The 15,807-nt window shown below is 48.5% G+C and overlaps 1 protein-coding gene across 2 annotated transcripts in view; it reads left to right on the forward strand.

Moving 5' to 3' along the window:
• The window catches only part of SMAD9 (SMAD family member 9), a 71,745-nt gene that overhangs the window by 33,135 nt on the left and 22,803 nt on the right, over positions 1 to 15,807 (forward strand). The window contains exon 4 of one of the 2 annotated variants that reach the window (XM_045015615.1): positions 7,835 to 7,942. The exons of the other annotated variant lie outside the window; for it this stretch is intronic. Within the exon in view, the coding sequence (XP_044871550.1) occupies positions 7,835 to 7,942 (108 nt within the window). The remainder of the gene's footprint in view (positions 1 to 7,834; positions 7,943 to 15,807) is intronic. 2 annotated transcript variants of the gene reach the window in all.

The raw sequence follows: 15,807 nt of genomic DNA on the forward strand, positions 1-15,807 counted from the left end.
TTGAGCCAACTTGAATAGACATGCCGCCCAGAGGAGCGAGAGACTGTTGTTATGAATGTGGTCAAGAGGGACATTTTTCATTGGGATTGCTCCTACATGGAATGCAATTACGGGCAGGTCTGGGTAGCCAGCCCCCGGGCCCAAAAGAGGGGCCCAGGGAAACTTGGGGTACTGGTGCTCATAGAAGGGATTCCTACGACGGCATTGATCGACTCTGGCTATAGTCAAACTCTCATCCGGGGTGATCTTGTACCCAATCTTGAGCCACGTGGAACCCCCATCTACTTCCAGTGCGTCCACGGAGACCTACATTTGTATCCTACTGCCTGAGTGATGTTGGAGATATACCACCGAAGAGCGGATCTCTCGGTGGGCGTGATCCCCAGACTGGCCTATCCGGTGATTCTGGGACGGGACTGGCCGTGGTTCCTAGAACTATTGCAAGAGTCCACCCAGGACACTCCAGCAGAAGGCGAGGAGCGGGTAAAAAGAAGGCTGCTCAGGAGGGATTGGGATGATGACCCAGGGGAAGGACCTTCCAGGTCTGCCAAGATCCTGGTATCCCTATCTACACAAATGGATTCCTCTGTCAATGATGTACAGACAGAGCTCAAACACGATGGTCACTTTATTCAGGAACAAGGAGAGGGCCCTATACTTAGGCATGCTTAGGAACAGGCCACCTCTAGAGAGCAAGAAGCGGGGGGGTCTCCCCTAAAGCCCCAAGGCCCACACTTTGAAATATGTCAGGACCGCTTCTGTTGGCTGGTGGACATGTTGCAGACTCTAAGTACTCCATCAGATGCTGGTCCCACAGAGGTTGCACCAAGGTCTTTTACACCTCGCCCATTCAGTGCCCTGGGCAGGACACCTGGGAAGAGAAAAGACCTGCCAACGGGTAGCGCGGCGGTTCTTCTGGCCAGGTATCCACCAGAAGGTGAAGAATTATTGTGCCTCATGCCCAGAGTGCCAATGCACGGGCCCGAAAAGAGTGCTGAAAGCATCCCTCATTCCCCTCCCAGTGGTCGGGATCCCCTTTGAGTGAATAGGACTTGACTTGGTGTGCCCACTAGAAAAGAGTGCATCTGGCCACTTTGTGATTTGTGGATTACGCGACCCGGTACGCAGAAGCAGTCCCGTTATGGACTGCCACTGCCCCTAAGATAGCCACTGAACTCGTTAAGGTCTTTTCCCAGGTGGGGATACCTTGCAAAATCTTAACGGATCAGGGGACAAATGTGACTTCCCGATTGATGGTTGACCTCTGCCATCTTTTAAGTATACGAGCCCTCAGGATATCCCTATACCAATCCGTCCATCTGGGGGTGGTGGAACTTTATAACAAGACCTTGAAGAGCATGCTCCGCAAATTTGTGGAAGAGGATGTACGACGGTAGGATACGCTACTCCCAGCCTTGTTGTTTGTCATACGTGAGGTACCCGAAGCTTCCACGGGGTTCTCCCCCTTCAAATTCTTATATGGGAGACAGCCCTAAGGTATCCTCGACCTTCTGAAGGAGGGCTGGGAAGAGCAAGGGACCCAGGCAAAGGGGGTTGTTCATCAGATGCTACAGCTACAGGAGAGGCTTCAGAGGCTTTGCCAGGGAGAATCTGGAAAGGCACAACAGAGTCAGGCACAACACTATAATAAAGGAGCCAGGCCTTCGGAGCTTTGAATCTGGAGATTGGGTCCTAATCCTGCACCCCTCAACCAAATCCAAACTATTGGCTAAGTGGCAAGGCCCCTTTGAAGTCATGCGACGGATCAGACCGGTCGATTATGACGTTCGGCTACCAGGGTGGCGCCGCAAGACGTGCATGTATCATGTCAATTTTCTAAAAGCCTGGAGGAGCAGGGATATGTTACTGATCACTCCCTATCCCCCCGCACATCCAAACCAGAATTAGGGTCCCTGGTGGATGAACCTTTTGAGGACGGGCCTGAAGTGATAGGAGTAGGACTACACCTGACACAGAGAAAGCAACTCCAAGGACTCCTGAGGTCTTACCCAGAGGTCTTGTCGGCTTGGACAGGATGGATGACCATCATGAGTTGTCATATTGCAACTGTACTGGGACAAGGTATGCAAACCCCACTGGCCCCTGCCCAAGAAGATGTGGGAGGCCATTCAGAAGGAAGTCGAGGTCATGTTAGACATGGGCATTATAGAAGAATCTCATTGTGAGTGGCCAAGCCCAGTAGTCCTAGTTCCGAAACCAAATGGCTCCATCTGTTTTTGTATTGACTTTATAAAAGTGAATGATATATCTCGGTTCAATGCCTACCCAATGCCATGGGTCAACGAACTCCTTGAGAGGTTAGGGGGAGCTAAGTTCCTGTCGACTCTGGATCTCACCAAAGGGTATTGGCAGATCCTTCTGACCCTGACCTCATGCACAAAGATGGCCTTCTCAACCCCCTTTGGCTTATACCAATTTGTGACCATGCCATTTGGGTTACATGGGGCAGTGGCATCCTTCCAGTGACGTATGGATTGGATATTACAACCCCAGAAACAGTACACTGCCACTTACATTGGCGAGGTTGCAGGAACAAACCATTCTGATGTGTAGAAAGAATAGTAAATATGGCAGGCGACCAGCTTGGCTTAACAGTGAAATCCTTGCTGATCTTAAACACAAAGAAGAAGCTTACAAGAAGTGGAAGGTTGGACAAATGACCAGGGAGGCGTATAAAAATATTGCTCAGGCATGCAGGAGTGCAATCAGAAAGGCCAAATCACACTTGGAGTTGCAGCTAGCAAGAGATGTTAAGAGTAACAAGAAGGGTTTCTTCAGATATGTTAGCAACAAGCAGAAAGTCAAGGAAAGTGTGGGCCCCTTACTGAATGGGGGAGGCAACCTAGTGACAGAGGATGTGAAAAAAGCTAATGTACTTAATGCTTTTTTTGCCTCTGTCTTCACGAAGAAGGTCAGCTTCCAGACTGCTGCACTGGGCAGCACAGTATGGGGAGGAGGTGACCAGCCCTCTGTGGTGAAAGAAGTGGTTCAGGACTATTTAGAAAAGCTGGATGAGCACAAGTCCATGGGGCCGGATGCACTGTATATAAGGGTGCTAAAGGAGTTGGCTGCTGTGATTGCAGAGCCATTGGCCATTATCTCTGAAAACTCATGGCGATCGGCGGAGGTCCCGGATGACTGGAAAATGGCTAATGTAGTGCCCATCTTTAAAAAAGAGAAGGAGGAGGATCCGGGGAACTACAGGCCAGTCAGCCTCACCTCAGTCCCTGGAAAAATCATGGAGCAGGTCCTCAAGGAATCAATTCTGAAGCACTTAGAGGAGAGGAGTGTGATTAGAAACAGTCAGCATGGATTCACCAGGGGCAAGACATGCCTGACTAACCTAATTGCCTTCTATGATGAGATAACTGGCGATGGTACATATCCCTATAGCCTTATGATTTCCAAGTGATGCACCGCCCTGGAAAGGCGCACACCAATGCAGACTTCTTTTCTTGGCTGGAATGTGAGGAAAGAGACACCGCGCCCCCGCCAGATCCACTCTTAAAGGGGAGGGTGTTTGGACTGGACGGGGAAGGGTTAATCCTACATTGTGGGTTGAGGAAGCCACGCCCACTGTACTCTACTGGGCATGCTCCAGGTGCACTGATATAAAAGGGAGCAGCTCAGCTCAGTTGGGGCTGACTGCCGTGGAGGAAGGACATGTGCCACCTGCCCCAGCCAAGGCTCAGCGGAAGTCTGGGACCCTAGGAGCCGGGGATGTTGCAGCCCAGGCAGACGCCAGGACAACCCTGGAGGCCTCACAGGGTTCAGAGGTGCCAGAGATAGGGCAGACCGGAGAACCTAGAGGTAACAGGGATGCCCAGACCACAGCAGCAGGGATGACGGCAGGAAGCAGCCTAGGGGAATCAAACAGTGGGCTGGTGAATGAGCCGAAGCCTTGAGTCAGTGCATTTCGGTCTGAGCTTTCCCCTGCTGATTCAGTGGTCTGTGCTACGGCCACTACCAGGGCCCTGGGCTGGGGTCCAGTGGAGCGGGAGGGCCTGGACCCCCCTTCTGGGGGTGCAACCTCTCCCTCTGTATCTGGCAGTGGCCGCTAGGCCTTACTGCCCTGCTGACAAGGACAAATGTATTGATTCTGGTTGCTAAGCCTTACAGCCCTGTGAACAGGGGCGAATGTAGTGATTTGGGCCAGTAGGCCTTACTGCCCTGCGAGAAGGAGGGGATTTCCTGTCTCTGGCCATTGGGCCATAGTGCCCTGCGAAAAGGGGCAGATTGACTGACACTGGCCCCTATGCCTTACTGCCTGGTTGACAAGGGCAAATTTATGGACTCTGGCCACTAGGCTGCACCGCCCTGCTGATAAGAGTGAGGCTATGGACTCGGGCTGGGAGAGACATAGACATAAGATACATATGTCCCCCTCCCCCCAATTCCCTAAGAGAGGTGGGCACATTCACCCCGCACAGGGCGGGGTTTCCCCTAACCCTGTCACAGGACCCACCATTATCCTGGCTCCCCCTGTTCCCCTCTTGCAGCCCCAGATAGTCCCTCTTTCATTGTAGCTGGTTTGTGATTGCCACCAGTGTGCTAACTGTCCACTTGCTGGCTCCAGACATTTCTTCAGCACTGCTGCTGCCACATCCCTCTCTCCACACTGCTGCCCAAGAGACATGGGAGCGGGATCCAGGCAGCAGCAACAGCACAGAAGAAACAACCAGATCCAGCAAGTGGACAGACAGTAGCCTGTACCCACCCTGTGTGAGTCCCGGAGGTGCTTCCTCGGCTCTGATGCCTGGATCCCACTTCCCATGCCGTTGCCTGCTGCCCCGGGGAAGTCAGTGTATGCACGACCCATCTACCTGGACCCTTCTGCAATCCACTGTGAGTTGGGACCACCATTTGGGAAACACTGACTTAGCACATTGGAGCCCTGGTCCTGGGCACTGCTGAAGCATACATAATAATGACATCAGTCTGGATACTGTAATTCTTGCTGTTTTGCCAGTTCCGTGGTCACTTTACAAGTTAGTCTGTATTTATCTGCTATATGTGAATTATATACGCTGTGCGGAGGGGCAATACCTATGTACCACTTAATTCCCACCTATGCCCTCAAAATAGGGTTTAAGTGGTGCACAGTGTTGGGGTTCCCCAAGAACTCAGTTCGACTCCAGTCTGGTCACTCAGGTTCTTTTTTTTTGGTCATACAGCAAAGCTATGCTGAATTGATCAGATTCAAGTGTAGGGGGTTGGTATAGGGCAGGGATCGGAAACCGTCAGCATTTGTGGCGGCGCTGTGCCTGTGGATAGTCAACGTAAACAAAATGTCTCGCAGCCCGCCAGCGGATTACTCTGATGGGCCGTGTGCCGAAGATTGCCACCCCCGGTATAGGGCGTACAACACATCCAAAGTTACACTGCAACTTTCCTTTATATACATTTACAAATTACATTGCATTTACTATACATTGCATCACATGTTTGGGGATTGGCTTGGTCATTTTGTAGGAACCAATCCCTGTACAGCATGCTCTGTGCATGTACAACTTATTCTTTACCCCATCTTTATGTTTCCGACTTAGCTTGTCCATTGTAAATGGTTCACTGGGTGTTTTCCCACTTACCTTAGCCGGTGCAGACATGCCATTTTCAGCCTGCTGATCCATTTTCCTCTCTAATCCTATCTCCAAATAAATCAACTCTCACCCATGCCCAATTACTCACATCAAGCCAGGTCGACATAGATGTCTTTTGCTGTCTCTCTGCACAGGGGTGAATTTCAACCTAAATACTTTTATTAGTCCTGCAAACATGTAAACACCTGTGCAACTTTACTTGTTTGTAGTCCCATTAAGTTACTACTCCCATGAATAAATTGACTCCCATGCTTAAGTGTTTGCAGGATCGAGGTCTACATCTGTGTTTTCTAACATGAAAACAAGGTCTTTATTTCAGCTTTCCAACACACTCTATTCCTTCTTGGCATATATTAGAATGGAGGATGCTTTCCTGTTCCTAGGCTGCTGTTCTGTAAATGAAGCAATTTGGGAATTAGGAGGGCTGTTTTTGTAGTTCATTTGTTTATTTTTCATTAGTGCGTATGGTTCTTGACAAGAAGATTGGTCAGAAGAGAGTTGGCCCTCTCCACAGTGTGAGGGGATGAATACCCCTTCTGTCCTGCGTGAACGTTGTCAGCTTGTGTCTCTTTCTGAGAGGCAGGCTGTCATTGGTAGCCAGCTGCCAGTGCCATAGATTATCTTGGTTGGTTAAGGCTAGAGGGAAGGTACTAGTGGAGGTGATCAAACGTTTGAGAGGCCAGACTCCCTCTGCGCATACATGTGTGGAACTGCAGCCTCTGTTCTAAAATATTCATTCTGCAAATTACTGGCCAGCCTCTGCACCTCCATTTGTGAGAGCGGTTATTGAGACAGTGGGGATTGGGTTAATCCCACCTGGATTAGATCATTTTTGTTTAAATACATCTTTGTACATCTAGAACCAGACCATTTCATGACCCAGAGAGTTCTGATTAACATGGTGGAAGATCTGCCAGTAAGGGACTAAGGCGTCTGCTCCCTGCTAATTATGTTAGACCTATCACCAGGTGTTGGTAGCCTAGCTGTGGTCCATGGTAGGTGTGGGTGTTGTCACGACTCTTCTGTGACTGAGCTGCCTTGTAGAAGAGAATTCCTAAAAGCTAAGAGTGCTCATCATTGTCCAGTTTCCCTGCTATGCTCTGTTCAGTTCCTTATCTTGTTGAACGTGTATGAGCCTGATGGGAGATAGGGGTACGGACTGGGATATGGAGTGATATTAGTGACTTTTACCTCTGTGCCTCCTTTCCTGTTGTCCTGCTTTAACTATCTCTTGGTTGTCTTGCAGACAGATTTGTTTAGATGGGGGACAGTTGGCTGAACTCAATCCCGATAAAGCTTATGTCATGTTTCTGGCACCTCCCATTTTGAAGTGGTTGTGGATGCTTTATGCACCTCTGTTATGCACTGGGCGAGGCCACCACTTGCGAGGGAGGTCAGGAGAATAGGGGTCATTCTGCATTGCTTTCCAGAATGGAGACTCCTAGTACAACACTACTTCACAGTGGCTATCACTAGACCTGGAAATTGCCCAGTTCTGTCGAATGCAGAACTCACTACAGCTATACCCACGTTCCTCACCTCCTGGCTAGACTATTGTAATTCAGTCCTGTTTGGTCTTTGCTGGAATCTGATCCAGAGGCTACAGTGGCTGCAGAATGCAATGGCTCTCATTTGCTTCATGGCATAGGGCAAGGCAGGTAGCAATGCCTGGATTCCACATTCTGCCTGTAATCCATCTGATTCATTTCCAGGTCTTGCTGACTGTATATTAGTCTAGGCCTGTGTGCGGATCTCTCCCCCTGTCAAGGCAGTTGAGGTCAGCTAGTGTGTCTTTGCTCTGCATCCTCACCAGGATTCCATGTGAAGCGGGCTGGGTTCAGGGAGCCCACTTATGGAACTCCACCCTTAAGATGGATGCCAGTCTCTTTCCATGGAGTTTGGGTTTGAGGCAAAACTGGGTCTGGGTGCAGACTAACCAGTGCCAAAATCAAAGCTGAAATTTCTGTCATCTTGGGCCACATCCAATCTGTATTTGGAAATTAGGACTCATCTGCCTTTGGACCTGACACAGAGTCTAAACCATAGGGACAGGTGCATCTCCAGGGGTTTAACCTGGAGTTTGAGGAGGGCAGGGATTCAGACTCGGGTTCTGTTATGGACCCTTCTCTAGTTAAAACTATGCTGAATAGTTCCCAGGCAGACCTGGGTAGAATTTACCAACTTGCTGATCTCAGTGTCTTTCTGTTTTTTAGTTGAAACACCCCCACCTTACAATGCAAGAGAAACACCAGGAAACCAAAATGGACGATCAGTGGATGCAACAGCTGACAATCAGTTAGTGCTATCATTGCCCAATGGAGGTAAATCTGCTGCTGGAGAAACTGAAAATATACAAGTATTTGTACTGCTTCCCAGGGAAAAATTCTTAGCCAAAGAATTATTATATATTCTTCAGAGCAGGAAGGCCTATTGTTCTTTTTCGAGTGCTGGTCCCTATGTGTATTCCACATGTGGGTATGCATTTGCACCGTGCACCCAAGTCTGGAAATTTTTCATAGCAGTGTCCGTTGGCCCGCACATGCACAGTAGATCTCCTTGTGCTCTTGACCTAGGGTATAAGAGGCAGTGAGGGTCAACGCCTCTCCAGTTCCTTCTTACTCCCACATAGTCTGAGTTAGACTCATGTATGCAGTCACTCAGTTGTATAACCTGCAAAGAAAGAAAATATTTGTAAATAGTTATATATTTTAACTTAGTAACTAGTAGTTAAATTTGTAGTTAGCATAGAGTATTTCTTTTCCCTGGTTGGGGAACCTCCTCCCCTGCTCGGGGACTATGCTCAGATTCCCAGGATTCAAGAATTGCATCTCCCGCCCTTGCTCCTTTTCCATCAGATTGAACATCAGCGGCGCCTGTATTGTCTGGGTGAGGCACATATCTCTGCAAAGTGCAGGATCTGTTGCTCCTTCCCACCCAGAACTCGAAAAGCCTGTGAGCTTCGCCTATGAAAGCACCTGAGGGAGAAGTCTAGGTGGCCCTCATCTGTGCCCCTCCAACCACATGCTTTGGAGTGGAGCCTTTGACATATAAGCCCAAGGACTCTTCTTGTAGGGCTCCCCATGAGAGTAGAGGGCACTCCTCATGGGCACAAGGACAGATCCTCGCCAAGGACTGTCTACAAGAAACGCCCTTCTTCTCTGAGCCTGTGCAGGTGAGGTGAGAAGTCGCCTACGGAACCTAAGGAACCGGCTCTGCTGATGACCTCCAGATCAGAGGACAAGGCACATCTGTAACAGTGGGCTTTGCCAGATCTGAGGTTAAGGAGGCAGCCTAGGCTTGTCATTCAGTAGCAAGAGAGGGATTTAAGAATTCAGTGACTTAAGTACCAGGACAAAAGATTCTGATTTTATTTGCATCTGTGGGGTCACAAAAGTAAGAAGTATTAATGAAAACAAACACCATTATCCAGGTTGTAGTGACGAAGATCAAATAAGGGATGAGGGGAGGGAGGAATGTGTAATGCAGCAAGAGCTTAGTCAAAATCAGGATCGATTTCTTTATCGACTTCAATTTTGGGTGAGTTATTTAGCCACCATAAAGCACTCTGTTTAGAGGCTTTGGTATTTCCATCTCTTTTTTGTTAATGTCACATTGCTGTAATACATACTTATATTTTCTGAATAATAAGTAGTGTCACTGGTGCACAGAAAGAGCTGTACAGAAGGTCAGATCTTCCTCCCCATGCTCTGTGTGGGAGACCTAGTGAAAGCTGGGAGGGTTGGGAGCCCCCATCCCCATGCTAAAGGTTTTACAGCTACTTTGCAGCTATTCTTCTTCGACTAGTGTCCCTATGAGTTCTCAACTGTAGGTGTATTTGTGTCCCTGCACCTCTAATCAGAGATTTTAGGTAGCTGTGTCTGTTCAGCCCGCACATGTGGTCTGCCTCAAGGCTATCTAGTGCTGCGTGGGCGAATTCCCTTCAGTTCCTTATCGACCACCTTTGGCCTCCAACTGAGTGAGCAGTTGTCTTTTTTTTTTCTCTCTGCATCTTTAGCATAAGTAGTTGTTGTTTTTAGTTCTTTTGTTCTTAATAGTTAATGCTTCTGTTTACCCCACTGGGCTAAAAGAAGAAAAATAATTTTAGTTTACGTTTCCAGCCCTTTTGGGAGGATCCTCCTTGTCCCTCCCCACACCCTAGGAGTGTTTAGAGTTTCTAACTTCTCTTGGTTTAAAAAAAAAAGAGAGAAAAGAAGAGGACAGAACATCTTTTTTCTGCATTCTTCACTGCTAGAGGGTGATAGCTCCTGCCTCCCTGGGGCATGGCTGGTTCTACCAGCTTCAAGAGGTCCCTCTCCTCCAAGGAGTCCATTTTCTGTAATGAACAGACACTCTCACGGTGTCTGGTGCCTGGGAAAGTCCCATATCCCTCAGACGTGCTCCCTCTGCCACCAGCTAAAGCGGAGGTCTCACAAGGACTAGGAGCTAAAGTTATGGAGAAGGCACTTCAGCTGCCAGGGGACTCTGGTGCCGACCCCGGATCCTCCCCAGAGCCTTCAACTTCAAAGCGAGTAGTTCTGCAGAAAAACCAGCAGATTCCCCCCATAAAGGCTCGAGGAAAAAGGGCTCCAAGCACAATTGGCCTGTCAGAGGGATTCTTCAGTGCGATCAGCCACCTCGGTACTGGTGGCTCCGAAGTGCTGTACCCAGAAGCATCAGGGTGCCTCCGCTGTGAGCTCAGTCGCAGCACCTAGAGAAGAAAGACAAATACCGTATTGCCTCTAAAGGAGTGGCACCGAGTAAACCTGTGTTACCAAATGTGACAAAATTCACATCTAGGGAGTGCTCCGCATCTTCACAACCATCGGTACCAGCAACATACCGCAGAAACTCTCTGTGGTACCAAGTGAGCCAACAATACTGCAAGAGTTACAGTACCCTAGCGACCTGATGGTTGGTTGAAGAAACACAATCACAATTATTCAGTATCCGGGCCCCGGTACCGAGCTCATCCTGGTGCCCGGAATCGTCCTCAGTATCGGGCTGTATGCCACCAATATCTCGGTCAACGCCACCCTTATCCAGTGATGAGCCTGACAGTGACCAGGAGGATGTCATTTCCCTAGCTTCTCACTATGGCCTGCCGTTACAATACAAGGGTCCTCCATTCCATCAAGCTGACCCATGAATGTGCTATGGGCCCCTTGGGCTTCTCCGCCATCCATGCCTTTCCCTCGCCTATGGCTGTATTAGGATCCTTGGGCGACATACACATCCCACATGTCAAGGGTGTCCATTGTCTCTCAGAGAGAATCCACCAAACGGTCCCTTCCGGCCTCTCTGTCCAGAGCCTCTGAGCCAGTGGAGAAGGAAGCTTTGGAAGAACAGGAAGAAGGACTTGAAGGAGAAGCTACCCCTCCTGAAATCTTCTCCTCATCTTCACCAGACGAGGCTGTACTGCACGCTCCCCCCCCCCCCCACATCACTTGGTGATGATTTTAAGATCAAGAGAGTGGCAGATGAGCTGTAAATTCACCTGCAGGTGGTGACAGACACATTGCAAACTGGTGAATATTCTGCACACTGCCTCTTCATCCAGAATTGCCCTCCCAATTAACAAGGTTATTCTAGATCCTGTCAGTCAACCTGCGAGAAAGCTGACAGGAAGTACTACATCCCTCCCAAAGAGGCAGACTTTTTGTTTTAAATCTGCAACCCAACTCAATCATAGCAGATGTGATTAATGCACGTGGCAAACAACATCACGCAAAGTCGACCCCACACAATTGGCATTGGAAGAGACTAGAGCTGTTTTGGAGGAAGGCATATTCATCAGCGACATTGCAGTTTAGCGTCACGAACTACCAAGCTGCCATCGCCAAATATGATTTTATTAATTATATGAAACTCAGTGTAGTTGTGGATCATCTACCCGAGGTGCAAAAGGAGCAGTTTCAGGCCATTGTCAGAGAGGGCCAGTTAGTAGCTAGAACTGTGCTACAGACAGCACTGAGTGCAGCCGATACAGCAGTCTACTCAGTCTACTCAGTCTCCATGGCAGTGGTAATGATGCCGGCTTCCTGGTTACACCTTTCCAGGGTTGCCCAAAGAACTGCAGGCAACAGTGAAAGATCTCATGTTTGAAAGGCACAAGCTCTTTGTGAATAAGACGTACTCCTTTCTGTACACCCTGAAGGATTCCTGGGCCACATTATGCGCTCTGGGAATCTACCCTGCAGGACAAAAGAGAAGATACAGCTCTCAACCACAGCAGAGGTCATGACCTCCTCAGTACCCACCATCACAGCACGATTACAAACCGCAGCACAAAAAGCCCACAGTACAAAAGCGGAAGCAATCAGCATCCCAATCGACATCCGCTCTGCCCTCCTCTGCTGAACACTTTTAACGGGTTGGTTGAGGGTCCAAATAGCTATTTCTTGCAACATCAGATGCCTTCTGCCTGTCATGTCCCTTTGGAAGTCGCCTGGCCCTCTTTTACAGCAGTTGGGACAACATCACCTCCGACAGCTGGGTCTTGGAGATTATTTCAAAGGGTTATGCCATTTAATTCCCTTTCCCTCTTCAGGGACCCTTTTCATGAGAACCTACTTCAGCACAAAAATAGATGTATTACACTTACACTTACACTTAGGGGCCATAGAACCAAACATGACGCAACTCAGAGGCAAGGAGTTCTACTCATTTCCTGATTCCCCAAGTGAAGGGAGGGTAGAGGCCCATTCTAGATCTAAGGGCACTAAACAAATACGTGAAGGCACAAAAGTTCCAGATCACCCTAGCAGCCATTATTCCAGCTCTGGAGTAAAGAGATTGGGTTGCAGCCCTCGACCTACAAGATGCCGACTTCCACATCTCCACCTTCACGAGTCTCATAGGGACAGTCCAGTCCAGCCCCTAAACATCAGCCAGGAGCTTTCTGCAGCTGCTAGGTCATAGGGCAGCGTGAACCTTTGTCACTTCAAATACCCAGATGTTCATGAAGTGTCTTCAGATGTGGCTCAGTTCAATCAATTCTCCAAACAGGGACAGACTAACCAAACTGCTATCAGTGCCCTGCATAGTAAAATACTCTCTGGACAGATGGAAAGACCCATCCAACTTTTGAGTAGGCGTTCGATTTGTGCAACCACCACCACTGCTGACTCTAACAACAGATGCTTCCCTAATAGGCTTGGGAGCCCACCTACATGACCAAAAGGTTCAGGGCAAGTGGTCTTCCACAGGAGCGGCCCTCCATATCAATCCTTTGGCGGTAACAGCATTCAGGAATGCCTGTGCACACTTTCTTCCATTCATAAAAAATACCCACACAAAGGTCATAATGAGCAATATGACTGTATGTTTTACATAAATCACCAAGGGGTCGCCAGATCTTTCTCCCTCTGCATGGAAGCACTCAAACTTTGGAATTGGTGCATCCATCACAATGTGCTTATCTCAGCTGTGTATCAGCAGACTGCGACAGCTGACAGTCTGTTGGAACTGTTCTCACAACTACAAATGGGAACTGAACTCAGAGGTGCTTTGCAACATATTCACCCTTTGGGGAACCTTGACTACAGATCTTTTCGCTACTACTCCAGGGCTGGACTGGGGACACAGTCACTGGGAAATGCACTCATCCTCCTATGGGACAGGGACCTTTTGTATGCCTTTTCCCCCATTCCCTCTCTATCTAAAGTCCTGTTGAAAATCCGATGAGACAAAGTGAGAGTTATTCTGATTGTCCCCTTCTGAACAAGACAAGTCTGATTCCCTTACTGGACACACATGACGCTATGCCCTCCGGTTCCCCTTTGGCCCATTCCTCAGTTGCTCTCTCAAAACAACAGGATGATCCTTCACCTCAGTCTGCGGATCCTCCACCTCCATGGTTGGCTCCTTCGTGGTTCCAAGACTAAGAGGTAGAGTGCTCTGACGAGGTGAAAAATGTGTTGCTATACAGCCGAAAGTTAACCACTTAATGGATTTACCTACAAAAATGGAAACAATTACAAATTTGTTGTCATTCTAAGCACATATACCAGGCCTTGTCCTCTCTCTCTCTCTCTCTGGTTTTAGACCTCAAGAGGTCAAAACTCTCGCTCCACTCCCTTCAGGTACATTTTGCAGTTGTAACGGCCTTCCACCATCAAGTAGATGGATACTCAGTGTTCACTCATCCGCTGATGCATAGATTCCTTAAGGCATTGGTAACCTCTTCCTGCATATGAGACCACCCTCTCTGACCTGGGATCTTAACCTAGAATTAGACCTCCCTTTGAGCCCCTGGCAACTTGCTCTCTCTTTCACCTGTCCATGAAGACAGCATTTCTAATTGCCATCACCTCAGGTAGGTGCATAGGAGAAATTGCGGTCCTAATGGTACACCCCCTATTCATGGTCTCTTTTAAAGACAAAGTAACCCTGAGGCTGCATCCCAAGTTTCTCCCTAATGACTGAGGACTTTCTTTCATTCGCAGAAAGACACAAAGGCTCCGTGATATTGGCTCAAAGACTACCCAAAAGGGTCTTGGGTTGCATTAATCTCTGTTATCAAGGACTCAACCTGTTGCCTCCGTACAGAGTGTGTTGGCACTCCACAAGGTCAATTTCTACCTCGGTTGCACTTTTTAAAGATGTCCCTATCTTGGAAATATGCAGAGTAGCAACTTGGGCCTCTGCCCGCACTTTCACAGAACATTATGTGATCGCTGGAGATTCGGCCTCTGACGTCATCTTCGGCTCCTCAGTACTCTCTGTAGTAACAGACTCCACTCCGAAGCCCCAGCCCTCCATGGGGGATACTGCTGTGAAGTCACCAATGGTGAAGCACCAATAAGGACACTATTCAAACAATAAAAAGTTACCTTGTGCAGTAACAGGCTCTTCGAGAGGTGTGTCCCTATGGGTACTTTACAACCTGACCTTCTCCCCTATACTTCAGAGTTCTCAATATGAGGCTCTGTGGTAGAGAAGGAACTGAGGAGGGGTTGCCTACGCTGTGCTAGAAAGCCTCGAGGCAGACCACGAGGGAGGGAGAGCGCATTTGCGAGCTGAACAGACCTAAAATCTCCAATTAGAGCCACAGGGTCACAAATGTACCTGCAGTGGTGCACCCGTACGGGAACACATCTTGAAGAACCATCATTTACTGCAGAAGGTGAGTAACTTCCTCTTTCTACGGCCTCTGGGCTGCAGTAGTGACTACAGACCTCAGCTTGCAGACCTACTGACTTGCTCTTCCCTTAGCCACTCATTCACCTGTCTCAGAGACAACCACCATGGAGCAGTGCCCCATGGAATCTATGGTATGAGGAGTCCCTCTGCTCTGGTTTCCTATGGCCTGCTCTGAGTGCAGTTGTTACGATTGCTTCTTGTTCTGCAGTACTGCACAGATGCCAAGTTCAGGGCCTCGCTGTGCTAAGCACTGTGCAAACACATATTAAAGGACAGTCCCTGCCCCCAAAAGCTTACAATCTCAATTAAGACAATAAGTAACAAGTGCATGTAGCAGATAACTGAAGGAGAGAGAGGATGAAGGTAACCGTGCTAGGAACGTGTGGGTACATATCAAACCCATGTGACAGCCACCAAGTTTCCAGTCATCTTTCCTCTCCCCTCCCCCACCACAAATAAATACTCCCAGAACCATTAAGGACATCATTGATCCCTGCTGGCCACCTGCCTAGCTACTCTCAGTTGGAAACATATTGTACATTTCACAGCAGGAGTCAGTTTCACTGCTTTTTGGGTCTCAGATGCCCATGGCAGGGGGACAGTTTTAATTAATGCTCATGGGACAAATAAGATTCAGTTCAAATAAGCACTCAGATGGATCTTTATTCAGACTTTGAGTCTGCAAAACTTGGGGTTCCAGCAAGAACGGCCTTTCGTGTGACATTTTGCCATTTCTGTCTGTACTCTCAGATGGTAGTAGGCCATCCTGAGGGATGTGAAAATGAAAAATAAGAAATAAGACAGAGGGATGATAATGCAAAACCTCCTTGCTTGGCATTAGGTTTAATCACACGTTGCATGAAGGCGTAGCTCACTTTTTATTGTAAAACTGAACCAGTTTGCTCATTCCTGGCTCCTGTTGTTTGTCAGATAGAGTGCATATAACTGTCCGGGCACTGCAAAGCTAACTCAACCTGTGCAGTAAAGAATTTTAAGCACATGCTCTACTTTAAGCATAAGAGTTGTCTCACTGGGACTACTCACA

This window comes from Mauremys mutica, chromosome 1 (genome assembly GCF_020497125.1).
Source record: "Mauremys mutica isolate MM-2020 ecotype Southern chromosome 1, ASM2049712v1, whole genome shotgun sequence".
NCBI lineage: Eukaryota > Metazoa > Chordata > Testudines > Geoemydidae > Mauremys > Mauremys mutica.